Below are 25,774 nucleotides of genomic sequence, written 5' to 3' on the forward strand. Positions count from 1 at the left end.
TCTCACGACGTGCCTAGCTCTGCAAATAGTTCGGTTGGAAACAACGCCCAACAGGAGATTACGAGGCGAGGGGCGAAATGGTTTTGCCGGTGCTCCATGGCCCACCAAAACTGCCTGCTAGGCCTGCAGATTTTGGTAAGCGATGTCACAGTATTTTTAAGCCCTGTCGCCAGGGTACTGGTGTGCCAAATGTGTGCAAGCAAAAGAGACCTGGGCCCCTGATCTTCAGTGAGCCCAGTCGCCAGCGACGGCGGCCTTCCCGTTTCGAAACGCCATGAGGCGGCGATGTCACGGTATCCACGTGGTTTCAGAGGCTCAAGCAACGTCGTCGGGGACACTTACCAGAGTGGGAAGGTTTTTCGCAAAACGCGCACCTGCACACACATTCCTGATAGATGGCGTTTTTGGCGTCGGCATATTTGTGAGCTCAGAGTCGGGCAAGCACGCGGCTGTCAAGGACCGAGACTCTACTGATGCTACCCAAGACGATGCTATGGACCGGGTTGGCGGACAAGACTATTGTCACCGAAGCTGCAGCTGAAGGTTAAGTTCACCCTGCACCCTGCTGCCGACGTGTTTCAAAATTGCAGCTCGACGATCATTCGCGAGCTCCGCTTGACCGGAGGGCCTAGGTCCTGCCGTGCAGGCAGAGCAACGTCGTTTAGGTTTCCGGACCCCCTCGAGTTCGAAGGTTTAACCTCCACTTGCTGTTGTCTGAGACATTTCCGAACCACTGGTAACTCGAGAGCAACCTAAGTTCGAGGCTAACGCCAGACCTTTGGTGACCCTTATTCCTCGAACGAAGGCAGAAAACGGCGCTCGTGCCCAAGTGTAGGGCTGCCGACAAGGGCACGATTATACCTCCCAGCCGAAAGCTTCTGCCGCTATTGGGATTTTCATACTCACCGACAAGACGAAGCCACCTATATGCAGGGGCTTCACTTCACTGTTCCCATTATCCCACCGTAACAACGCCTCTCTCCACAGTGGCCTCTGTGGCGCACCAGACTTGTGCCTCGTGATGATATTGCCTACGCAGCTATATGGTATATGGTATTTGGCATACGGCAAGTAGCACATGGAATATGTCATACGGCGCAGAGAGCACATCCGGGTGCCCAACGGCCCGCGCAAGCTCTGCCCCAATTCCATCGGCAATTAGACCCGACGACCAAGTGAGATTTCGCGAACATGGATCCCACCTCGTCAAGCCTTGGATACGATCGTGTCAGGCCAGGAGACCCCGACGAGAGTCCAGGGCCGGGCAGTAATATACTCCATGTGCGGGAAACTCAAAACGACATCAGCTATGAATTCCAATTTCAACTATGGCGCATTATTGCTTCAAGCGCGAGTGTGCCAACAGCCGGCCGCTGTCAAAGTAGGTGAGGCCTGCCGAACAAGATTGCGTGCCCGAGGTTGGCAGCTGCCGACGTTCCACGCTCGGGTGGGGATCTGCACCCCCATGCTGAGGCTACTGCAATAGCAACGAGCCTTCACACGCCAGACGCATCACCAAGCGGAGGAGGGCCCTTGTGTGGTACTAGATCTAGCGCAGGTTTCGGACCACGCCCCGGGTCCGGACAAGAACCCACCGCACTAATCCCGAAGTCGTTCAGACACCTTCTTTAGCAGGCGTGGCAGGCCAGGAAGGCCCAGCTAATCGTCAACGCGACCGACAAGCTGGGCTCGAACGACCGAGGACTAAAATGCAACTCTGCCCAAAGATCATCGCCCCGCAATGGAGGAGAGACAGTCACACCCTGGTGATTATTCCCGCCGAAGCGGAAGACCCCGTTTTTCTGGCCAGACTACGAAGCCTCCAAGTCCCCTCACTCGAATGTGAAGACCGCCACACTGGACGTCTCCATGCCGCCCAGATCACACAGAGTTCACAGTGACATTGCATCATGCACCGCTTGTCCGAACTTGCTCGGCCGATGTTATGTGTGCCCCCGCGCTCGCTGGTTCCTATGCTCTAATATTCCGCAAATCTTACGCGGTGCCCCTGTTGGATATGTATGAATGTCACTCTGGCAGGGCATCAGGGGTATGGCAGCAGGCTACGTGCTAGTCTAGAAGCACCGTCAAGGATCAAGGACGAGTGTTTGATGAACCCGTAAGCTTTTAATATGCGCTAGGCTCAACACCGCACACTCGGTAAGTGGACTTTTCCTGCCCCCCCAGCCTTTAACTGGCCACCCCCTAGTGTTCTCTCCTGATATAGCCTCCCGACAGCCTTCGACTTTATATCAACCTCGACCTCAACAAACGACCGTTCGCGAAAAGAGGGAGGAAGGGAAGATAAGAAACAAAGAAAGACACCGGAAAGGAATGGCGACCACGAGGTCGCTTTAACAACAAAGAAGTTTCGCCACTACCCGTCACCATCAACCATCATCACCTACCACCATGGCCGGCATCGAGAACCGCGGGCCGGTGCTCTCGGCGGTGGCCATCTTCCTCGTGACGATGGCATTCATCTCGTTCACCTTGAGGGCTTATGTGCGCGCGCGCATGGTGAGAGCCTTTGGGGTGGACGACTGGTTCATGTTGCTCGCGACGATAATGTTCATCCTCTTTGTCACATGTGTAAATGTCGGTGTGCACTACGGAACCGGTCGCCATTACGCGGACCTGGAACAGGCGGACTTCGACAACGCCATGCAGGTGAGTTCCCCCCGACGCCATGATATGGCTCTCCACGCAGCTGACCCGGACATCTCCACAGTTCTGGTATTACTGTTATATTTGGTACTGCTGGACCATGATCTTCTCCAAGATCTCAATTGGAATTTTCCTGCTGCGCATCATCGTCGAGCGCATCCAGGTCTGGTTCATTTACGTCGCCTTGGCCATCAACGTGATGACCGGGCTGGTGTTTTTCTTTGTCACCACGCTCCAGTGCCACCCAGTCTCCTATTTCTGGCACAAGGAGCAGCCCGGCACGTGTATTCCCATTGGCATCATCATCGCCCTCACATATCTCTATTCGAGCCTCAACATAATCTGCGACTTCACATTCGCCCTACTGCCGATCTTCATTGTGCGCAAGCTCAACATGAAGCGGAGAATGAAGGTCGCCATCATACCACTGCTCAGCATGGGCTGCATCGCGAGTTCCGCCGTTGTTGTCCGACTATTTTACGTTGAGACATTCAGGAATCCCGACTTTCTGTGTAAGCCCGCCATCTATCATCCTACCCGTGTTTACCCCCTTACTAACCAACATGCAATGTAGTTGCCACTGTCGACATCGCCATTTGGTCCACCGTCGAAGGCGGCCTGGCCGTCACAGCGGGAAGCCTGGCCTGCATCCGACCACTATTCAAGGTCATCATGCACCGCCTCGGCCTGTCGACCGAGTCCTACTTCCCGCCATCGAAGCAACTCCCTGGGGGCGCATCGGGCCGGGGTGCGCAGCCGCCACCGACGATCGGCTCGTCGAACAAGGCGTTGCGCCGCAGCAGCGACATTTTCCACATGGGGACGCTATTCACACGCGTGGACAAGGAGGATGAGGCGCACGACGACAAGGCGTCGACGACAAAGCTGGTCCAGGGAGGGGGAATTGTCAAGACCAGTACAGTCCGGGTCAAGATCGAGCCCATGTCGACCAACGCGTCCGGGTCCGGGTCGGAGCGTGGGGGCTCGAGTAAGGAGGACCTGCGGATGTTCAAGGGCCACCTGAACCGCAGTCCCGTGTGATCGAACCCTTGGACGAGCGGAGGTCCCCGTGTCTGTAACAACAATATAACCATGATGTACTACTATTACCACATACTATTCAGAAGCGTGTCAAATGAGGTTGGTTTATGGGTATGGAGCTATGGGGACTATCTAAGCTGTTGACCTTAAATTCTAATAGCCAAATCATACCATTCTGTGCAAACTAGAACTAGAGTGCCATGACTCGCTTGACTGTATATGATATTTAACCATACTAGCTTAGATATGTGCTTTAACGACTTGCGTTCGGGAGTGGTGCTGTCCGCATTGCATAAGCACTAATGTTGCCTCTGCCAACGCAGTTGCTGCCCAAAGCACATATAGTTTGCCCTCACACACGACTCCAGCCCTCAAGGACCGACTCCAAAACCTTTGCAAACTCAATCCACTGTGCGATGCCACACCGGGCCAATGATTCCTCTGCAGCTCATCAATATCTCCAGCCCCTCCCACCCTTTACAGTCCCGGCGACATCTGGAGAGGGAAGGGGGAGGACGCACTCCTCCAGAGCATCAGAGTTGCGAACTCCCTGGTCTCGGGTTTTCCTCCGAGCGCAAAGAAGCGACGCTGCGTGTGATTCTGGACGTCACGCTCATTTGAAACAGGACGCATTCGTTGTGACGGCCGACCCTTCATGCGAAATTGGCCCATGCCTCTGTACGCGTACTGCTGGGATGTCGTGAGGGTGAAGTGGATGAAACGTGACTCGTGAGGCATGCGGCTGGAATAGGCAAAGCCCACTGTCTGCTTCCCTGGCTCGCATAAACTCTACATTAACAATTGGGGCATCCTGCATTGTGAGCAAATTCCCAAACAAAACGTTATCTTGGGGTGACATAACGGCTCGGCTCCCCGACTTGAGGCTGACTGTCTTGGAGATGCCGTGCAGCGATGACAATTGGTTCACTGCCACATAAAGTTTGCAACTCCTTCCACTCTAGAGATGTCTCCACGGATGTCCTGGCCTGAATCATGTTTATTGAGTGTTTCCCTGTCTGCGTTGACTACTTTCGTGGGCTCACACTCGCCTAGATCTGAATTGTGGCACGGACAGGAGTGATTGATGTATCCTCACAAGGACACAAGCATATCCTCAATCCTGGCAGCGATACGAAAACTTCGTGATATCTACTGTCTCTGCCTGCAAAGGCGAAACCGAATAACTAACCAACTGCATTGACTGCAACTCGACAACCGGTTGCCTTGGTCCGCCGTTGAATGGGAAATATGCCCAGCCAATGTCCGACAGCTCTCCGGTCTCCCACCGCTCCGGTCGGAACGCGTCGGCATCCTCCCCGTATATGCTTTTCACGCAGGAGTTGATGTATTGAGAGAATACGACAAGCTCTCCCCTTCCTCACCAGGATTGGACTGTTGCCGTCTGGGCCGCCGCCGGTTGGCAAGATGGTGGTTCTGATTTGCCTCGCGGTTGTTCAGAGGTACCGATGGGTACAGGCGAAGCGCTGAGGGGAGCAATTCAATTAGCAATTCTTTGAGATGTTTGTGAATCGGGTCACTCGCTTTCTTTGACGAGACAGGCTAGAAATGGCATCTTCTTGATGTGCTCTCTCGTCGGATGCATCTCATCCTCCATGACCGCGGAAATCTCCCCCCTGACTCGCTTATTCCTTGTGTTTGCTTCCCAAGCTTCCTCTGACAGATATACCTCTCTGCAAATCGACGCACGTTTCGGCACGCGCGGCGGAAGCCAGGTGGGTTGTAGAAAAAGTGGAAGGGCGCAATTCGGAACCGCTTTGCAAGTCCTTCTTGGGCAATCTCAAAGCTCTCTGCGAACACCTTGTTCTCCGCGGCCTGATCGATGCTAGCTCTGAGGCTGTAGACCGACCGCCCAAACAATAGCGCTGTTGAGGTGTCTAGTGTCAGGCTGGAGAAGAGGGGCTGCAGATCGACCACGCCACTTGGTGGCATGGACAAAATGAGGTTATCCACATGCTCGGCGAAAGATGACTCGAGGTTCTGATACTTCGCCTGGACGAATTGTTTGCGAAGTAGTTCTCTTGAGTACCTCCACGCACTGCCCTCCTGAGTGAAGATGCCGTTGCCAAGTAAAGGCGCAAAGACTGCCGGCCTGCATCCAAAACCGTAGTCTTTGAAATTCGTAGATAGCAAAGACTCCACATTGGCAGGATGAAGAATATGATACGCTCGTGGCCCGAACAGGAGGTATTGGCAAAGATTGTTTCTGCCATCATAGTCCTGGGCAATGGAACAGAGGAATTCCAAGAGATGGCCGTCTGCGTTGGACTGCCACAGCTCTCTGATCCTGTCGATACCTAACAGTGGCCATTTTTTGGGCAGCTCAGGAGGCATGTCACATCCATGTTCGCGAGCAAGAACCAGATCAGCCTGTGAGCTCGCTCAGAATTGGATCTGGTAACCTTGACGACGAGACCTTTCCCCCTTTCCTCTTACCTGGTAGTTTCGAAACCTGGATATCAGGATATGGAGCACTGATGCTGCTGCCACAGCAGCTAGTATCCAGCCCCCAGTGACCTGTGGATCTCATCATGGCCGCAAGTGTTCCAGCCACGGTAAACCTCGAGTCAGTCATGAGTGCGCAATTGAGAGGTCACTTTCCTGTACTCATAGACAAGACAGACATGGGTAAGAGTGACATAGAAGGATCAGTGACAGGGTAAAATTGATGTGCAAGTGGAAGAGGCCGACGTTGGCCGCGGAAGCGTCGCCCAAGACAGCGTGGTACGTGATCTTATTGGGAAGGTGTCGTCACAAGATGTAGGTCCACTGTGATTTGATACAAAGGATGTCGAGTAAGAGACATTTGGCTCAGTGCGCGCGGGGAAGAAACTTATGACTGCTCATGTTGGTGCTCCGTAGTGTGCACACATGCATTCTTGGTCTTGGGAGGACCTGGGTACGGTACCAACGAAAATGGGGCCTTGTATTGCAGTGCGTCAGCCAATCACGTTTTATGAATCACCAATGACTACCAACTCACTCCAGGGTCCCAGTGGCCCCCAATGATGGCTTAGATTGATTGAGACGCTTTGAAACTCACTCTTCAGATATGAATGTGTTGGGCGCAGGAGTACCATTGCTATCGGTGGCTTCTGTGGAAGGCTATAAGTGTCGTGAGGGGTTTGAAAGCATAATTATAAAAGCGTTTATTTCCTAAAAGTTTAAAAGGAGGAAATAAAAGAAATCTAGCTATTTAAGCATTTTAAGAAGTGATTATAAATTAGGGTTAGGGATATATATATAATACACCCCTTAGTTAAAAGATAGTTTTTGCCTTATTAACTACCTTACTTTTTTAAGCAGCTAATTTATACTTAAAAATATTAACTATAACTTGCTAAGCAATTAATTATTTAACCTTTCCTATAATATATATACTTTATTACTTAAACTTTAGCTACTTATAGCTTTATAATATAGCTTATAATTAATAATTAAATCTTTTTTTTAAACTTTTTAATTAAATTTATATTTAAAAATACTTATTTTTATTAATTTTAAGTACCTTTTTAATTATATTAAAAATAGCTAAAAGTAATAAAAAATAAGCTTTTAAGCCTTAAGCTATTTTGCTTTTTTATATTCTTAAAGTTTAAAAAAAGAAATATAAGCATGTTTAAATTAATAAAAAGCTTATTAATAAAAATAGCAAAAGCTTTAATGCTTTTATTAAAATATTATTAAATAATATGCTTAAAAGTAAGTTTCTTAATTAATTTAAAAATTAATTTTAAAGCATATATTAATTCTTAATATAGCTTTAAAGAATCTTTAAGCATATATAAATAGCTTAAAGCTTAAAATAAAACTCCTTTTTAAAGAAAAGGTTAAAATAAAGCATAAGAAAAAGAAAGAGGATATAAAAAAGCTTAAAAAGATTAATAAACATTGCATTCCTTATTTTCTTTATATTAAAAGTTTTATATATAATTATAATAATAATTTTTATATAAATTATAATAATAAAGATAATTATTATTATTATTATATTTAAGGCAATTCCTATAAGCTGCTTTTAATAACCCTTTTGCTATTTATGCTTTATTTTTATTATGCTTAATTTAGTAATTTCTTAATACTTAAAAAGTTTTAATATACTTAAAAGGAGGTTTTAAATATATATAAGCATAAGAAGTTTAATTTCATTTATATTAATTGCATTTCCATAATCCCTTTTAATACTTAAAAGCTTTTTACCTTATAATAATAATTTATAAAGATTATAAAGAGTAAATATAAAGATATAATAAAATACCTTAAAGCTTAAATTATAATTACTTTAAAGCAATATAATAAGTTTAATATAAAGGCTTAAGAACTTTAAAATTAAGTTATTAATAATATAAAAACTATAAAAAACTATAAAAAATTATAAAACTTATATTATTATTATAATTAAGTGCTTTAATTTTAAAAATAATATTAAGGAATAAATATAATTAAATTTTAATTTAAAATTATAATTAAGAATTTAATTAAAGGTTAAAAAAGTTTTTTAAAAAAGTTAAAAAGTTATTATAATAATTAAAAAAAGATTTTAAATTAATTAGCATATTATTATAAAAATTAAAAGATAATTTTTAATTATAAAATAATTTTTATATAAGAATTGCATTATAGTTTTTAAAAAGTATAGTTTTTAAGATTTTTAATAAAAACTTAATAATAAAAATAATTAATAAATAAATTAATTCCTTTTTATTACTTTCCTTATATTTTAAAGATTTAAAAAAGCTTTAAAATATTTAAATTAAATGCATAATAAAACTTTAATAAATTTATTTATAAGCATTTTTTTAGTTTTTAAGTATATAATATAAAGGTATTCTTTTTAAATTCCTATTTTAATTATATTTACTAAATATTTATATATTTAAGCCTTATTTTTAGTTATTTATGTTTATTAATAATTAGGTATATTATTATTTAATTATTGCAATAAATAATTTAAGGCTTGCTTAAATTTAAGGTTATATTTTTAAATAAGCATTTTAAAGCCATTATTTCTTTAATTATAAGCTTTAAAGTTAATAATTTAGCCTTAATGGTTAAAATGGAAATAATTGCTTATTTATATATTTTTTAATATATGGAGCTCTTAAAAAGGGTTATTATATATCTTTAAAAAGATCTTTAATTTTTTTTATTATTAATAAATAAAGCGTTTTTAATTATTAAGAGCGCTTAAGCTTCTTAATTTCCTTTAAATTATAATTTAAGGAATTAAGTAATATATAAATATTAAATTACGTAATTTATTGCCTTAAGGTAACTTAAATTTAGGTTTATAAGGAATTTTAATAATATAAAGTAAGGAAATGCTATATTTAGGCATATTATAATTACTATATAAAGGATAAAATTAACTTTTTCTTAAAACTTTTAAATTTCTTATTTTAAGGCTTATTTAAAAAAAGGCTTAAGCTTTTCTTTAAGCATTAAAGTAAATAGTAAAAAGTTTTTATTTCTTAATAGGTTATATTTATTTGTTATTTTTTTAATATATAAGTTATGAAGAAGCGTTATAATGCGCTTTTCCTAGTTTTTAAAAATTTATATGCTTAAAAACTATTAAGCCTTTCCTTAATTCTTTATTTTATATATAAACTTAATTTTATTTTTAATTTTTATAAAGGAATTGCGTTTATTCTTAAGATATATAATTAAAATGTTATTTATATAAAAGAGGATTATTACCTTATAGGTTGAGTTAATAAAAAGGTATGGCTTTTTTAATAAAGGTTTTAAGCTTAAATTTTATAATATATAGCTAAAATCCTTATATTAAAGAAATGGAAAGTCTTTAAGTTTATAAAATGCTCTTAAGAGTACTTTATATTTCCTTAACTCCTTAAATTTATTAAGTAATTTATAATAAATTTAATTTAATTCTTTTTAGCTGGCATTTAAAAATGTAATTATAATGTTAAATTATTAAATTTTTAAATTAAAGTATATAGCAATTATTATTATTATATAAAATGATTTTATAGCTAAAGTTGCGATATATATGCTTTTTATAATAAAATAAGGTTATAAATTTCCTTAAATATAAATTTATACCTTAAAAGATTTAATTATTTTATTTTTATTAAGCTTATATTTATATATTTATTTTAAAAGTAATAGCATTAATTTTACTTTTTAGCACTTAATAATCCTTTAAATACTAAGCTTAATAAGGTTTTGCATTTCTTAATATATTGCCTTAAGTTATTTATTTTAAAAAGGGCTTTTTTAAGCCTTTCTTTATATAATTGGTTTTAAAAATAGATTTTTATAATATTACTGCTATAAATAAGGCTTAAACTTAATTTTAAGGGCTTAAATAGCAGCTGCTATTATATTATTCAAGATTAAAAAATATAGATTTTTAAATATTCTTTATTTTTATTTTTTAAGCTAATTAAATAAAAAAGTAATTATAAAGTTACTTTAAAAGGTTATATTAAGGTAAAATGCAATTATATTTATTAAATATAATAATTAGTTAAAGGATTTTTAAGGGCGCTTATCCTAGTTATGTATTTAGAAAGATCTTTTTATAAGTTTAAACTCCTAAATTTATTCTTATATTTTCTTTATTTATATTAATTAAAAGGATTCTTAATTTCCTATAGCTTTAAGTATATGCAATTCTTAAAAGGAAAGTTTAGGTTTATTAGCCCTTATTTTATTAATAAAAGTATATTTCCCTTTGCAAAAGCTTTGTTTTAATATATTTAGGGTTTTCTTAAGGGTTAAAAGTTCTTATTTTTAATTTCCTAAGCTTTTTAAAAAAGTAATATATAGCGGACTTTGCCTTTTAAATTTAAAAGTCCTTACCTTTAAGTTTTAATTAAAAGTATTAGTTTTATTTTCTCTTAATATAAAATAAATATTGAATTTATTATTTAAATTAATTAAGTTATTTTTTATATAAAGTATTAAAGGTATAATATAAATATAATCTTAAATCTTCTTAGCATTAATAATTTTAATGTTTAATAATTATCTTTAAAAGTTAAAAGGTTATTTTTTACTTTATTTATTGCTAATTTATAAAATATATCCTTATTAAACTATATATTCTTTATAAAGATTATTTACTTAAGTAAGGAAATTTAAATTTAAAAGATGTTAAACGTTATATAATTAATTAAATATTTAATATAGGCTTTTAATTCTCTCTTTATAAGGCATTTTTTTATATTATTTTTATATTTCTTTTTAAGTATATATGCTTTATATTTATAAGCATAAATATTACCTTAATAAGGTAATAAATAAGCTATAAAATGGTAAATCTATGCTAATTTAAATTACTAAAAATAATAAGAAAACTATATATATAAAAGAATATTTAAGGTATGCCCTTTTTTTCTTAAAGCAGGCAATATATTATATAATTAAGCTATAGCTTGCATTGCTTTTAGCTAAAGGTTAAAAGGTAAATTAGCTCTTAATAGCATAGCTAAAATATATTTAATTATTGCTTTGCTAACTCTTTCCACAGCGCCGTTTACTTTTAAGGTTTAAGGGGGAGCGAATTTTAAATTAATACCTTTTTATTTTACTTATTTAATATATTTAATATTTATAAATTAACTAATTATTGCTACCTTAGCATTCTATTTAATTTTATAAATATTTAAACCATATTGCCGTTTTATTTAGCTTTTATAAGTTTAAAAAGTATTAAATACTTATTTTTAAGTTTTTAATATAAGGGGGAAGATATAAATAAATCCTAAGAACTTATTTATTATTATAAGCTTATAGTTTAATTTATTTAATATTTATAAATAATAAAAAAGGTTTTATAAAATTTAAAAAAAGGGTTTTAAGCTTTTATCTTTTAATAGCTTATATTAAATTACCTTTTTAGTAAAGGCTTTAAAGTAATTCTTATAATTAATTTATTTAATTCTCTTAAATTTTATACTTTAAGCATATTAAATTAATAATTTAAAAGCATTAATCCTTAAGTATTTAAACTAAAGATACTAAAGGGTTATTAAGTCCTTTTAATCCTTATTTAAGTATTAAAAAGGCCTAAAAGGTTTTATTAAGTTTATTAAAAAAATCATAGGCTTATATATACTTATAATGCTTATAAATATTTATAATAAAAAATAAAAATAAGGAAATTATAATAATATATATTTAAAAAAAACTAAATTATATTATTAAATAAGTTTAAAAAGAATAATGCTTTATTTAAATAATTTAAAATATAGCATTAAATTAATTTTATAATATTAAATGCTTAATTTTTATAGGAGCGCTTTTAATATTATATTAATATAAAATTTATTTATAATTATTATATTTTCTAAGATTAAATCTTTAATTCTTTTTTTATTTACTTTATATAATATATTTTTAAAGCGCTTTATTTTATAGCTTAAAATCTTTAGAAATAAGGTTTTTGCTTTAATAATATTTATTTTAATAGCTTTTTTAAAGGTGCTTAAAATTAAATAATTAATAAAGTTAATAAAGTAAATAATATTATAATTATTTAAAATTATACTTAAGGATAAAAAATATAATATAGAATTTAAGGTTATATATATTCTTAGGAAATTAATTATAATTAATAATTATAATAAATTAATTAAAGTATAAATAAATTAATAAAGAGTTAATAAAAATATAATAAAGGTATTATTAATTAGTTAATTTTTTAAAATTAAGGTTTAAAAAAGCGTAAGTTTACTTTATAAGGAAAAATAAAATAAAAGAAGGAAATTAAGATATTATTTCTTAATAACTTTTAAAAATGCATTTAAGGGGGTTTTTAATATTTTTAATAAGCTTTATATTTAATCTTTAAGCAGGAAGTTCTTTTAAGTAAGCTCTTAAATTAAGTTCTTATAGCAATTCTTTTATAATTATATTTTAATTTTATTATATTTAAGTTTCTTTAAAAATATTTTTAACTTTAAAATTTATTTTCTTAAAAGCATAAAATAAAGGTAATAATAATTAGCAAAAGGCTAAGTATATTTTTTTTATTAATTAGTTTTTTAATAAGAATACTTATATATTTTATTTTATTAATATAATTAAAATAATGCATTTTTATTTCTTAATTACTTTCTTAATTAATTACTTTTTATTTTAAAAGGTACTTTTAATTTTAATATAGTAAATATTATAATATTCTTAAAGGTTAATATAAGCTTATTATAATGTAAAAGTATTATTAATTTTTTAAATAAAGTTTTTAAGAAATAAATGGGTTTTTTAAGCGCATTTTATTTAATAAGTTTTTAATGCTTAAAAATTGCTTAATTAAGGGCAATATATATTATAATTACTTATAAAAAGTTATTTAAATTAATAAATTCCTTAATCTTAAGTAACTTATAAATATAAGCTTATAAATATAAGTTTATAAAGTTTTAATATTATTATTATAGTTTAATACTTAGTTTTTTTGCTTTTTTTAAGTATTGCTAATATTAGGTTTAAAGGGTGTTTATTATGCTTAACTTAAAAGGTATAAGGTTATTTTTAATATTTTAAATTACTTATTAAATAAAGAATTATTTTATATTTACTCTTTTAATTAAATATAGGGAGAGAATTAAGCTAAATATTATTTTTTATATTTATTCTTAGATTTTTTATTTTTTATTAAATTTAATTATCTTATTAGGAGCTAAGGCAACTTATTATTAAAGATATTGGTTATATTTCTTTTTTAATTTATTAAAGGATAAGGGAAAGAATAAAGTAAGTATTGTTTTATCTTTTAAGAGTTTATTATTACTTAAATGCTTTTAATACTTATTATATAAAGCCTTTTAAATATTTCCTTTTTTTTTATATTATATAAATTAGGAATTTAATTTTAAAATTATATTTAATTGCTTAGCAAGAGCTATATTTAATGCATTAGGGTTTATAAATTCTTAGCACCCTTTAATTTAGTAATGAAATTATAATATAGTGAATTAAGTAAGAAAGAAATAAGTATTTAAATAAATTATTTAATTAATAAGGTTTAAAGAAGTATTTATAATTATTATATAAATATATGCTTAAAAATAAAAGGAAATAAATAATATAAAATGAATGTAATTAAGATATGCTTTATATAACTTATTTGCAGCTTATAAAAAGGAAAGATTATTTTATGTAAACCGGGCTTATAATTATAAAAGGCTATAAGTATTATAAGGGGTTTAAAAGCATAATTATAAAAGCGTTTATTTCTTAAGAGTAGTTTAAAAGGAGGAAATAAAAGAAATCTGGCTATTTAAGCATTTTAGGAAGTGGTTGTAAACCAGGGTTAGGGATGTGCGTGCAATAGCTTCACTGAAGGCGCAATACAAGGGCTAGCCCGAAAGCATCCAACTGCGCCCCTTGCTCGCATTCAATGGACCGAATCTTTCAAGTTGCTGTTAGTATGACTCCGCACCTGTCCGCCCGAGGCCAAAGATCTCACCCTCTCTTCAAGGTGAATATTCAAACACACAATAGAGCATTTCGTAAAATTTGTGGCGGGTCTCTCTTTCCTCAAATGCAGGTGCCCGCAAAGGAGCAAGTTCTCGGACAGATCCAGTCAGGCTGTACCGTGTGCGAAAAATGTCAGGACAAACACATCTACAAGAAGCGGATTAAACCAGCTGTGAGACTGCGAGATGGGTTATAAGCCAAAAAAAAAAAAAACTAAAAAAAAAAAAAAAAGAAGAGTCAGCATCTTGGTTCCCTGTTTTGACCAAGATTTGAGAGAGCCGCCATTATCATGTCAAGATGTCGGACCGTACCAGAGGACACGATTTCCCTTCACTTGGTGTAGATCTCCACGGACCTCTTCTCTGTATACAAATTCGTGGCACGTGGGTCCTTCGAGGTCGCATGGGCAAGAGGTTTGCCATCACGCACTGCTCTGCTTGACTCCTCAAAGGCTTGTGCTAAGTTGGTGGTCGTAAAGATTCAGGACGGTCAAATCAGGCTCTGAACGGTACTTGAGAAATACGTTCATTATTTCTGACATCGACACTCCCAGTGTCTTTTGCCGACATTACAGTGCCGACCACGGTAGAGGGTGTGAACGCAGGCCTTGAGCACCTTTGGTCGCCGGGCTGGCGCCTATCCCAGGTATGGATGGCATGGGTTATGACTCGTCCGACATCAGCCCCTCAAGCCATCAATACCATCACTGATTTGAGAGAAAATGCCCGCGGGCTTGCTATAATTTATCCGACGTGTTTTGAAGAGGAAAAGTGAAGTAGTGTAGAGATCCAACGCTGATGAGGCTTGAGGACGTGGAGCTTATCGAGAAATCAGACTGATAATATCATGCCAACGGCCGGGACAACGGGGATAAATTCTAGTCCGCATGAGCAGCGAGAAGCGTGAGCACGGGGCGCCTGAAGGGTGCGCTTCGTTTGCGCCACTCAGACGCCGGTATAGAGGTGGCCTCCGGCCGACGTTTCGCGCCGGCAGAAGGAACAGGTGATGATACGATGGGAAACGCTCACGCACACAGTGAGGCGAGACAGTGCTCGAATAATGGTTGCCCGCCCAACTGCCATAAGAGAGGGACTCAGAGAAGTCGGCTGTCCACTTGTTGCGATAGGCCAATCCAAATTGGATTAAGATTGGAATCAGTAAATTTACTCCTCCACTCTCTGAGACGCCCTGCGGTGGGAGGCCAGCTGATGTCGACCCACGGATGAAGTAAGCTGGACTTAGCCGCCCTCTGCATACCTCAATCGCTACCAGGGCATCAGACGAAAAAGACACTACTATGTGCGAGGTGGGGCCCCCAAAGATAAGTAGACTGGACGTTGAGCCCCGACGTTGAGCCAGTGGGAGTGTTTCAGCACCTCCCTGTTGCCGATCAGGCTAAGCTTTGCGGCCCTCACCCGGACTAGAAACAAGCGCACAGACTGACAGAATGACAGACCATGAAACCCTAGCCCTGTTCACAATCAGAGGACTATGAGCAAGATTGTGCGCTCGGGAAAGTGGATTCGCCGGGTGTGGGCGAGATGAAAACCTACGATCTGACTCGTACGCCGCACATACTATGTATGTGTGGTGCGCAAGGGGGCACGGTAGACTTGGTAGGACTCGAGCGGAGTCCTTGCGTGGAGAGCAACTAAACCTTCCCTCACCTGCCACTCTAAAGTATGGATGGGTTGCAACCTGAGAGAAGGTGTCAACTTTAAGCAAGCTCGCGGCATCCAGAGGGGCCCACTTCCACAGCCAGCGAGAGCTAGTTCAAACCGCAAATCGCTACGGAAGCCTGTAGTTGAAGTGCTCGAGTATGGAAGACCACATCTCTCAAAAATGAGGGAATACCCTCCTCTCGCAGCTGCGTCTGCGATCCACGCTATTGCTCGGACACCCGGTTCCTCCAATCTACCATCATGACGTGCTTTAGTACTAGTTTCAGCTTGCCAAGACCTGTCACAATCTCGTCAGATCGGTCCTCACAGCCCACTGGTAGTGCCGGTGCCGAAGGAGGGTGCTCCCACTTGAGCAGGTCTCCGGTATCACTGCCGTAGAAACTAGCTCATGGGCGGAGCGGCCAAGGGGTCTCCGTGGTCACACAATCGTCCGAATTCATGTTGTTGCAATTGTTTCCCTTTTCAAGGCTTGAGGCTGTGCTTATCACCACCAAGCGCAACATCGCCAGTGTTTCTGCAATTGGCTTTGGCCGCCGGGAGGGCTGGCCGGCTTGCTGCCCAAATCTCCTGGCCATCCCAGATCGGGGAACTCTTCCACCCCTCAGCTGCCTCGAGATCTCACGCTTCAGTTGGTTTTGCGCATCTCGCCCATCACATGAGCTTGGACCATGAGCCCCTTTTCACCCGTGATCGCCCAAGGCCAAGTTGACTAATACTAGATATGTCTCGCTTCATCCGAGATTGTGATCCACGGCTTAATCGGCTTAACCGGCATGGAGGTCATGACAGCCATCACTCAAAAGGCAGCGCAGTCTCTCTGCATAATGTTGCGAGGCTGTCACCCCTTCCTCCAAGTCCAAAGTCTCTGTCGGTCGCTATCTTCCTGTCGCCATCGGGACTGTACCGCAGCAGCTCGAGAAATTAGCTCGCCTACGAATCCGGAGACGCAACTTGGTAGATCAGCCGGACAAAATGCATCGCGGTGTGCTGAGCAGTCTGCTCTTCTTGCCCTCTGCGCTTGGAGTTGCCATTCGTCAAACCACTGCAACCTCGGGCACGACCACAGGGGTAAGATCCAGCTGAATGGTGACAACTTCAAAGCCATTGTATCTTAACACTTCGGCAGGAACTGGGAAATGCGACAGCGATAGACAGCAACCCGCAAGGAGTATCGTTCAAGGCTTCGTTCCCAACGGATAAGCAATTCACGCCTACACCAAACGGAAATGTCCGGGGCGTGGTGCTCGCTCAGACGGGAAGAGATGGGAAGGGTGTGCGATATGATATCATGATTGATAACCTTCCGGACGAGGGTGGTCCTTTCCGTAGGTCAAAGACACAATGTCCCCATCGCCAGGCAGGATAGCGACAACTAACACGAGTTATTAGTATACCATATCCACACGGAGCCTGTGCCTCCAGATGGAAACTGCAACGCGACGCTGACTCACCTCGATCCCTTCCAACGAGGCGAGAGTCCACCTTGCGATGCCGCCCTCCCGACGACGTGCCAGGTGGGAGATCTCGCCGGCAAGTACGGAGCCATCACCACGTCCCCGTTCGAAGCGTCGTACACAGACCCGTTCACAGCGACGGCTGATGGCCAGTCCTTCATCGGAAACCTGAGCGTCGTCGTGCACTTTGCCAACAAGACCAGGATCACCTGCGCCAACTTCCTGCAGATGGGAGCCGATGGGCTGTTGTCATCTTTGTGATGAACTGAATACTTTCCATCCATCTGACGCCATATCAAGAGACGCTCTACCCCGTAGACATGGGCACCATCGGCTGGGGTAGTCGGGGATTTGGACGTCGCTGCGGTGAACAGCATTTGTGGGAAGGGCACAGATGTAGGTGCGTCTGCCACTTCTAATACCATTTAGAGCATCGGATACTCAAGCCTGTACATTATTTGCTTCCTGATTCTTGCTCAATACCCTTTTTCGTACGTATGGAATAGATAGACGTTCCTCCGAGCTCTAGTTCTGCGCTCGAATACGAAAGCTCATCTTTTTCACTGATGTCTGCGAACTGCGTAAAGTAACACATGCTGCATGCAGGTTCTGTGTCGACCAAGACAGCACGGGTCAGAGTTGACCGCCGATAGGTCCCGGGAGGCGGTCTCGCACAGCTTGCGCTTCCACCTGGTGGGTACGTGGATGAATACTTGCCCGAGAATGGACCAAAGTCGAACAAACGGTGAGAATCTGACATCAAAGTCGGGCAGGGAAAAGCTGTACGAGTTGCGTTTGTGACATGATAGATACCCGACCGGTCAACAACTTACTCTCTCCTATTCTCGACATGAGATAGGCCGTGTCTCAGCTTATCTAGTCTACGTGCCGTCGGTGGTGCCAAACCTGTCCATTCCGACGCCGGTGCCGCAACTCCGTGCCGCCAGGTGGCGGCGTGGACCGCCCCGCCGGGTTTTTCTCAGGGGGTGACAGCACTCCGTAGCTGCAGCCCTAATCGGTCGTCTACTCGTTTGTTGGACCCTGAACGTTGGTTATTGCATGTGAATTTGGTGGTCGTTGGCCAAATTCTGTTTTAACATCATGTCTGCTCTGAAGAATTTTGCATCGTCAGCCGATTTCTCTTATGACCACGGGCGACTTGCTGGTTACTGATGGGAAACATTGAGTAACGGCAGTTTCCTCCTATCTTCAACCTTGTGGGCACAAAGCGCCTCTTCTGGTTGTGGATCTCGTACGCTCACGCAATGATGATGGCCGATTTCAACGATAAGCTGAACGGCACGTGGCTGATTGCCCTGATCACTCTTCTAGATGCATGTGAGTTATGACCTATGTACGGACTTCAACTCAGGTGACATACACTAATAAATGTGCCATAGTCAATTCGTGCTGGTTCGGTTACGACCAAGTGAGTTCCCCATTCGAGCGAGACCTGCCATCATGCTCGCAATTGGCCAACTGACGATGCCATACTTAGGGCGTCTTCGCTGGAGTTCTCGTCTCCCCAGACTTCCTGAGACAGTTTCCAGCAACACTTGATGCAGACGTCTCCGGAATCACATCGAGCTGCTTCTTCGTCAGTCAACATATTGTTTTCACATGTGAGCAAAGACGTCAAACTGACACTTTCCCAGCTGGGGGCATTCTTCGGTGCCATTGGAGCTTTCATCCTGGGAGACAAGCTCGGTCGTCGCAGAACGATCGCCCTGGGAGTGATCTGTAATGTGGTGGGCTCCATCTTACAGGCTCTCTCATGGCATCTGCCGCAGATGATCGTTGGCCGCCTGGTCAACGGGTTTGGCATCGGACTTGTCTCTTCCATGTCCCCGGTATACCTGTCAGAATGTGCACCATCGCACGTACGTGGTATGCTTCTGGCAGTCGGCGCATGCTGTAACGTCGCATGTTTCTGCGTCGCCAACTGGATTGCCTTTGGCCTCTATTACGACGACTCGGCATTCCAATGGCGGTTTCCCCTTGCTTTCCAGCTAGTATTTCTCATCATTGTCGCTCCCATTCTATTCTTCGTCCCGGAGTCGCCTCGGTGGTTGCTTCTGGTTGGCCGCGACGAGGAAGCCCTCCATGTACTGTCCAGACTGGCAGGCCACAGCAAGAATATCGGGGACAAAACCGTGACGGCTGAGTTCCAGTCTATCAAAGCGGCTATTCAGATGGAGAGGGATGATAAAGTCCCCTTGATTGACGTCTTGTGTCATCGAGACAAGTCACAGAATTTCCGCCGGTTGATTCTTGGTTGCGGTACCCAATTCATGCAACAGTTCAGGCAAGTACATTGCAAGAAAACTCCCAGCACCCGTTCCTATATATAATTCTGACGCATAATCACAGCGGTATCAACGCATTAGGTTGGTTGAGTTCCTGTTACTGCTCAATAGATACAAATTGGCAGCCCGCAGGCTAATGAAACACATTAGGGTTCTACCTGCCAACTCTCCTGCAGGGAGATGTTGGATACAATCAACAAATGAGCCGACTCATTACAGCAATAAGCAGCACTGTTTACGTATTTTGCAGCTTTGTATGCCTATTGATGATTGACCGGTTTGGACGCAGGAAGTGAGTACCTTCCCATTGGCTCAAGAAAGAAATGCAAACTCCGTGCTGACGACTCCAGGATGATGATGTAGGCTTGCTCAACCCCGATGGAGATTGCTCTTATTCTAATTTTTCAGGTACTCTCCCATACTTATGGGGTTCTGTCACATCGTGGCTTGCATTTGCCTCGCTGTGGGAGAAAATGATGACTCCAAGACTCAGATCGTAGGTCGAGCCCAGCCCAGCATGCCACTCTCTCTACTAGACGCTTTGATGATTAATTCAGGCTACATTGGTGCTGATCAAGTTCTTTCCAACACACAGATGGGAAAAGTGGCGACGGCCATGTTTATTCTCTACCATGTCTTTTTCGGCCTAGGGTACTCGAGTGTCCCTTGGGTCTACAGCGCCGAAGTGAGCTCTCTTGGGTGGCGCACGAGAGGTGCTGCCGCGGCAACAGTAAGCACATGCCTCTCGCAGTCAAAAGTCTCTAGGTAGCTAACCACGAAATTTTGTAGTCGGTCAACTGGCTGGGTGGATTTGTTGTCGTCCAATTCACCAAGGTCGGTCTCGACAACTTGCAGTGGCGATTCTTCCTCAGTAAGTCCAAAATCTAATACTCAGCTGGTATTCATTATTGAGTGCTCAGTGCATATTCTAAGGATTAATTGACGTTGCTGACCTGTCACAAGTGTTTGGCATCTTCTGTTTCGCCTTTGGCCCCGTCGTATATTTCTTCTACCCGGAGACCGCCAACAGGACTCTGGAGGACATGGACCAGATATTCATCCACAATCCCTCAGCTTTCGTCTTCACAGACAGGGCTGCGACACAATCAAAGCGGCCAGATATTCTTATCGAAGCAGAGACTGCGCGGATAGCTCAAATCGCAAACAGGTCGCAGGAGGCGACGTTGTCTGAAAACGAAAAGAATGCAACGGACACCAACGTCTAGAATCCTACGAGCAGCAGCGGTTTCGATGAGCTGCCCCTGTTAAAGGCAGTAGCCAGGACTGCCGTTCGAAGCAAGGATTTTGCTAGAGCAGGCCACAGTATGCACTGGGAGAATCATGGAGTAAGGTGAATATTCCGAGTCTTTGTGGGGGCCATGAATGTGCAATGGGCGGATCGTAATTAGAAGCCGAAGACTCTAGATTGAATTTGATTTCATCCCAACTGAAAAAGAGAATGTCGGTCTAATCGCAGTGGGTGATGAGAGTAATACGACGACGGTGTCAGCTCTCTCCCACAGGAAGTGTCTAGCGATCCTTCTCACACGAAAATCAAGACAACAACGAATTGTTGGTTTACGCATCCCTGTTAGCTCCATCCACGCCACCACATTGGCACTTCTAGCGCTGATGCACATCGCTAGCCTAATAAAGAGCCCCGAGGAGACTAAAACACTGGACCATCCAACTGCTGGATTTGCTAAAATGCCATCATACTATTCTTTTCTGGACAATTTACTTCGAGCAAAATGGGTAATCAAGCCTCTATTCCCACAACTGGCACAAAGTTTCAGGTCATTGAAGCAGGTCTCCCTCGCACAGGGACCGCCTCCTTCAGCGAAGCATTGCGCATTCTCCTTGACGCTCCAGTCTACCATGGGGGCACACAATGCACCATGGGACAGCCAGTCGAGATGCGCTCCTGGATCAAGGTCCTCAGACTTTTTCCTTTCAGAACGGATGCCGACAGAAAAGCAGCCCTTTCTTTAATCCGCCAGCGACTGGACGGCTATGCAGCCGTGAGACGCACCGGCAAACGGGCTGATCCCGGAACTCCTAGAGCTGTACCCCGAAGCCAAAGTAATCTGCACGGTGCGCGACGCGGAGGCGTGGGAGAAGAGCATGGCGGGCGTAGCTTCTGCCTCCACGAGGTGGTTTTTGCGTGGTGTTCTCTTGCCATTGCCCACGATGAGACACTTTGTCGACTACATCAACGGCCTCCGAGATCAATGGCTCTACCTTTACGGCGAGACTGAGCCTCCCACAAGGATGTCATACAATCGTCATATGGAGTGGTTGAAAGAGACCGTGCCGGCAGACAGGCTGATATTCTTGGAAGTGAAGGATGGTTGGGAGCCTCTCTGCAAGGCATTGGGCAAGGAGGTCCCTGATGTACCATTCCCGAGGATCAATGACAGCGAAGCCATTGACAAATTTGCTGCGAAAACTGCTAAAAGAGGGTTGATTAGTTGGGCTATTCTTCTGGCTGGGATTGGTGTGGGAATAGCACTCTACAGGGCGCAGTGATCAATCAGACTTGCTGAAGGATGTTGATGGAGCTGGGATCAGTCAGAATCTGTAGAAAGAAATCACTGGTTGCTTTTAACTCAGCATGTTTTTGGACATGGCTCAGGGGACGGTTTCCAGCTCATGCACGACCTCTCTGAATTGGTGGATAGAGCAAGCATAGCAGAGAAGGTAGTCGCCAATAGTTTCTCATGATCCCAAGGATACCGACTCTTGTGAGATGCCTCTGTCCAACAAAACGCTCCTCTTGAGCAGCAGCTGTGGTTTCTCTCGCGATAGTTGTACAATTGACACTGAATTAGAAATCAATTCAGCCAGGCTTTAATTCAGCATCATGGATATTGCTACAAGTGCCTAGACATGCAATCCACTGCTCTGGTTTTGCTCTGTTTCTTGTCAAGGCCGTGCAGCAGATGATCTTTGAGGACCGAGCAGACAAGCTCTTAGGGGGAGGGTGGAAGAGAGTTAGTAGGGTTAGGAGTCAAGCCCCGCTTCTCGACCTAAGCCCCTTTTCCGCTTGGTCCCGAACGAGCCGAGTGACTCTCGGGCGCCTTCCCGTCGTCATGCATTTCGGTGACTATCCGCGCGCGACATGCTCACCGTGAAGCATCAATATTTTCAAGGCTACCGTGATTCTCAAACCCTTAAACTTTTGAGGAAATGCTTCTTTCAGTAAAGATCTGATACAAGCCAGAAACCTCGGCCTTGCGACATCCCCTTCTTTTTATTGTATTTATTTTGACCATCCTCTCCAGCCTACATTCACCGTTTGTTTCATGGACACACCTCATGCCATATGGATATTCTTTGTTCCTTTGGTTATCCGGATAAATTTGGCATCATCATCTTCCTTCCTCAGATCCAAAACCTAAGCTGGTTTCATTCAATCTCGATGTTGTCAGTTCAGAGTTAGTACAGGAAGCCGAATCGTCGCCGACACTCAAGGCTTTGTTCCCCCAAGGACTCGGGTTCTATGGACTCTCACGTGAAGCCAGTTCGACATTTGAAGGGAGCAGGTTCAATTCGAAGATGAGGTTGCCTGTGGCCCTGGCCCCTTGTCCGCATAGGCTGCACTTTGGTTCATACCCCTCCAACTTCAGCAAACCATTTCCGAAAGCGGTGCTGGGGGCAGCATGCAGAAGATTGGCGCATACAGCAGACTCGATTGCGGTTCGTGAAAACCCTCGAACTTCAAGCGTGGAACCGAATCAAGCGAGCTTGCCTCACAAGCGGCTTCCACAACCCTCGCCGGAGCAGCAGGTCGCGATTGATACTCTGCTACACACGGACAGCAATATCATCATAGATGCAATCGCCGGTTCGGGAAAGACAACTACGATTCTTCACCTGGCGCAGTCCTCTCCAGACACCAACTTCTTGGTCCTCGTCTACAACCGTCGGCTTATGTTGGAAACTGAGGAGAGGGTGCAGGGTTTGGGGTTGCACAATGTCACCGTTTTGAATTATCACGCCCTAGGGGCCAGATACTACACTCCAGAGTGCGCGACTGACCAGGGCCTGAAGCGTGTCGTTGAAGAGGACATGTCCGTCATTGAGGGCTTGAGTTTGCCGGAATTTTCCGTCCTGGTCATGGATGAGCAACAAGATATGACGCCGATCCTGAAGCGGTTTGTTGATAAAATCATCCTCGATAAGGGCTTCATCGGGCCGGGGCGTGTATCTTATGATCGACCCAACCAGCTGAGGGTAGTGGTGCTGGGCGACAAAAGGCAGGAAGTGTACTCCTTCAACAACGCTGACTCCCGTTTCCTTACCATGGCTGCTCGCCCAGAGGTGTTCGGTTATCTCAATAACAACGAGTGGACAGCGGCAGACCAGACAACGTCCAACAGGGTTACTCAGCAAAATATTGACTTCATCAACCAGCAGATGTTGAAGCAGCCACTCGGAATGGCCATGCGTGCTGTCAGGAACCACAGTCAAGATGGCACCCCGTATCCGAAACCGCGTTACATTATATGTGACCCGTATGAAGATATCCTAAGCGAGGTCCTGCGGCTCCTGGACACATGTGGGCTGTCCCCAACCGAAATCATTGTGCTGGCACCATCAGTCCGGGGAGCATCACCGGCCATTTACCTGGCCAACCATCTTGCATTGAGGGGCATACCGGTATTCAGATCAGATTCGGATGTCTCTGATATTGCCCCCGGAAGTGGCTTCTGGGAAAGTCCTGATCTGCACCTATCATCAAGCAAAGGGCATAGAACGCAGAGCGTCCATAGTGCTGGGCTTCGACCAGGGATACCACACCTGGTTTGACAAAACAGTAAACCCTCGCACAGCAGTCAGCAACCCGCAGTACGTGGCTGCAACTCGTGCGCTAGAGCATCTAGTACTCATCCATGATTCGAGAAGAGCCGCGCTTCCATTCGTCGACTTAGACAAAGTCGGCGACACTTGCGAGCTGCACACGATACGTCCCCTCCGGGTAGAACCACCAACACCACGAGAACGGATACCAGCCTTCAGCGTCACTGCGCTCTGCCGGAACCTTTCTGAGACCCTGATCACCGATTGTCTGGGCCGGCTCGACTTCAGACTGCTGGCCGCGCCCGCCTACGGCGTCCCACCTCCTCCGACCGAGATCCAGGACCGATCGGGGCTGCTTGAGGGAGTCTCAAGCATTACGGGGACTGCGGCACCTGCTGTGTTCCAGTGGCGTCAAAGGAGGCAAACAAGCATCATATCCGGACCTCTGAAGTTGCTACGACCACCAAAATGCCAATCGAGGAGAAGAAATCCTTTACGAGAGCTGCCGGAAGCCCTGTATCAAAGGCTCGAGCTCGCCGAGGCAGCATATACCGGCGGGGTCTTCACCACAGCCGACATCCTGTACCTCGCCAACCTGGAGATGGCAGCCAAGGACAAAGACATCACCAAGCTCCTGGCAATCCCACTGGACCAGTATGACTGGCTGTCAGAAGCCCACTGTAAAGACATACACTACACACTCAACAGCCTCCCCGCGCCAGCCAAGATCTCTGGGCGGGGGATCCACTTCGAACTCATAAAATACCGAAAGTTCCTCGACATCACGCACGGCGGCGGACCAACAAGCCCCGTGAAGAAGCAAGGTGTGATCGTCACGGGGGCGATGGACATTTGCCGCCCGCGAGGCGCCAGCAAGACGGTCTGGGAGGTCAAGTACACCGAGTCGCTGCAGCCGGAGCACCTGCTGCAGACCGCCCTGTACATGCTGCTCCTCGGCGAGCCGGCCTCTGGGTTCCTGGTTTCTGCGCGCACGGGACAGACGGTTCAGGTCTTGCCGAGGACGCAGAGATCGCTCAGGGAGATATTGCAGATTCTCGTCGATGCGAAGTCTGGAGGGGAGCAGACGAGACTGCTGAATGCTTACTCAGATGAGGAGTTCCTGGCTGAGTGCGGGAGAGACTTCGAGGGGCTGGTCGGGAAGTGCGCTCTGCCAAAGTGGTTCGCGATGAGGCCATCGGGATCCAAGTTCAAGAAGAGAAGGAGGGAGAAACATGGCTGATGGTCCATGGAGTCTCTTCATCCTGAAGTCTATTTAGGTATCCTTAGACCTTCCGAACTCCTGCTGTACCTGGTCATGTATGAATATGATCAACAAAAATCCTGAAAAGCC

The 25,774-nt window shown here is 42.5% G+C and overlaps 6 protein-coding genes across 6 annotated transcripts; 5 read left to right on the top strand and 1 right to left on the bottom strand.

Moving 5' to 3' along the window:
* Positions 1 to 2,412: 2,412 nt before the first annotated feature.
* On the top strand, positions 2,413 to 3,708 carry INS49_010147 (uncharacterized protein; the record flags this gene model as incomplete). The annotated part of the gene is made up of 3 exons (XM_043170873.1): positions 2,413 to 2,670; positions 2,732 to 3,179; positions 3,242 to 3,708. The coding sequence occupies 3 exons, from the start codon at positions 2,413 to 2,415 to the stop codon at positions 3,706 to 3,708; spliced, it is 1,173 nt and encodes a 390-aa protein (XP_043025438.1).
* Positions 3,709 to 5,351: 1,643 nt separating this feature from the next.
* Positions 5,352 to 6,060, bottom strand: INS49_010148 (uncharacterized protein; the record flags this gene model as incomplete). The annotated part of the gene is made up of 2 exons (XM_043170874.1): positions 5,352 to 5,357; positions 5,416 to 6,060. The coding sequence occupies 2 exons, from the start codon at positions 6,058 to 6,060 to the stop codon at positions 5,352 to 5,354; spliced, it is 651 nt and encodes a 216-aa protein (XP_043025439.1).
* A 10,772-nt stretch (positions 6,061 to 16,832) lies between these two features.
* INS49_010149 (uncharacterized protein) lies at positions 16,833 to 17,575 on the top strand (the record flags this gene model as incomplete). The annotated part of the gene is made up of 3 exons (XM_043170875.1): positions 16,833 to 16,928; positions 16,987 to 17,185; positions 17,250 to 17,575. The coding sequence occupies 3 exons, from the start codon at positions 16,833 to 16,835 to the stop codon at positions 17,573 to 17,575; spliced, it is 621 nt and encodes a 206-aa protein (XP_043025440.1).
* Positions 17,576 to 18,585: 1,010 nt separating this feature from the next.
* On the top strand, positions 18,586 to 20,846 carry INS49_010150 (uncharacterized protein; the record flags this gene model as incomplete). The annotated part of the gene is made up of 10 exons (XM_043170876.1): positions 18,586 to 18,652; positions 18,715 to 18,743; positions 18,813 to 18,911; positions 18,970 to 19,544; positions 19,685 to 19,701; positions 19,771 to 19,874; positions 19,971 to 19,979; positions 20,216 to 20,350; positions 20,410 to 20,491; positions 20,584 to 20,846. The coding sequence occupies 10 exons, from the start codon at positions 18,586 to 18,588 to the stop codon at positions 20,844 to 20,846; spliced, it is 1,380 nt and encodes a 459-aa protein (XP_043025441.1).
* A 525-nt stretch (positions 20,847 to 21,371) lies between these two features.
* INS49_010151 (uncharacterized protein) lies at positions 21,372 to 22,149 on the top strand (the record flags this gene model as incomplete). Its single annotated transcript, XM_043170877.1, has 2 exons — positions 21,372 to 21,641; positions 21,685 to 22,149. 2 exons carry the CDS (start codon positions 21,372 to 21,374, stop codon positions 22,147 to 22,149), a joined length of 735 nt encoding a protein of 244 aa, XP_043025442.1.
* Positions 22,150 to 23,178: 1,029 nt separating this feature from the next.
* On the top strand, positions 23,179 to 25,663 carry INS49_010152 (uncharacterized protein; the record flags this gene model as incomplete). Its single annotated transcript, XM_043170878.1, has 2 exons — positions 23,179 to 24,325; positions 24,366 to 25,663. 2 exons carry the CDS (start codon positions 23,179 to 23,181, stop codon positions 25,661 to 25,663), a joined length of 2,445 nt encoding a protein of 814 aa, XP_043025443.1.
* Between the last annotated feature and the right edge of the window lie 111 nt (positions 25,664 to 25,774).

This window comes from Diaporthe citri (genome assembly GCF_014595645.1).
Source record: "Diaporthe citri strain NFHF-8-4 chromosome Unknown scaffold_4, whole genome shotgun sequence".
Lineage (NCBI taxonomy): Eukaryota > Fungi > Ascomycota > Sordariomycetes > Diaporthales > Diaporthaceae > Diaporthe > Diaporthe citri.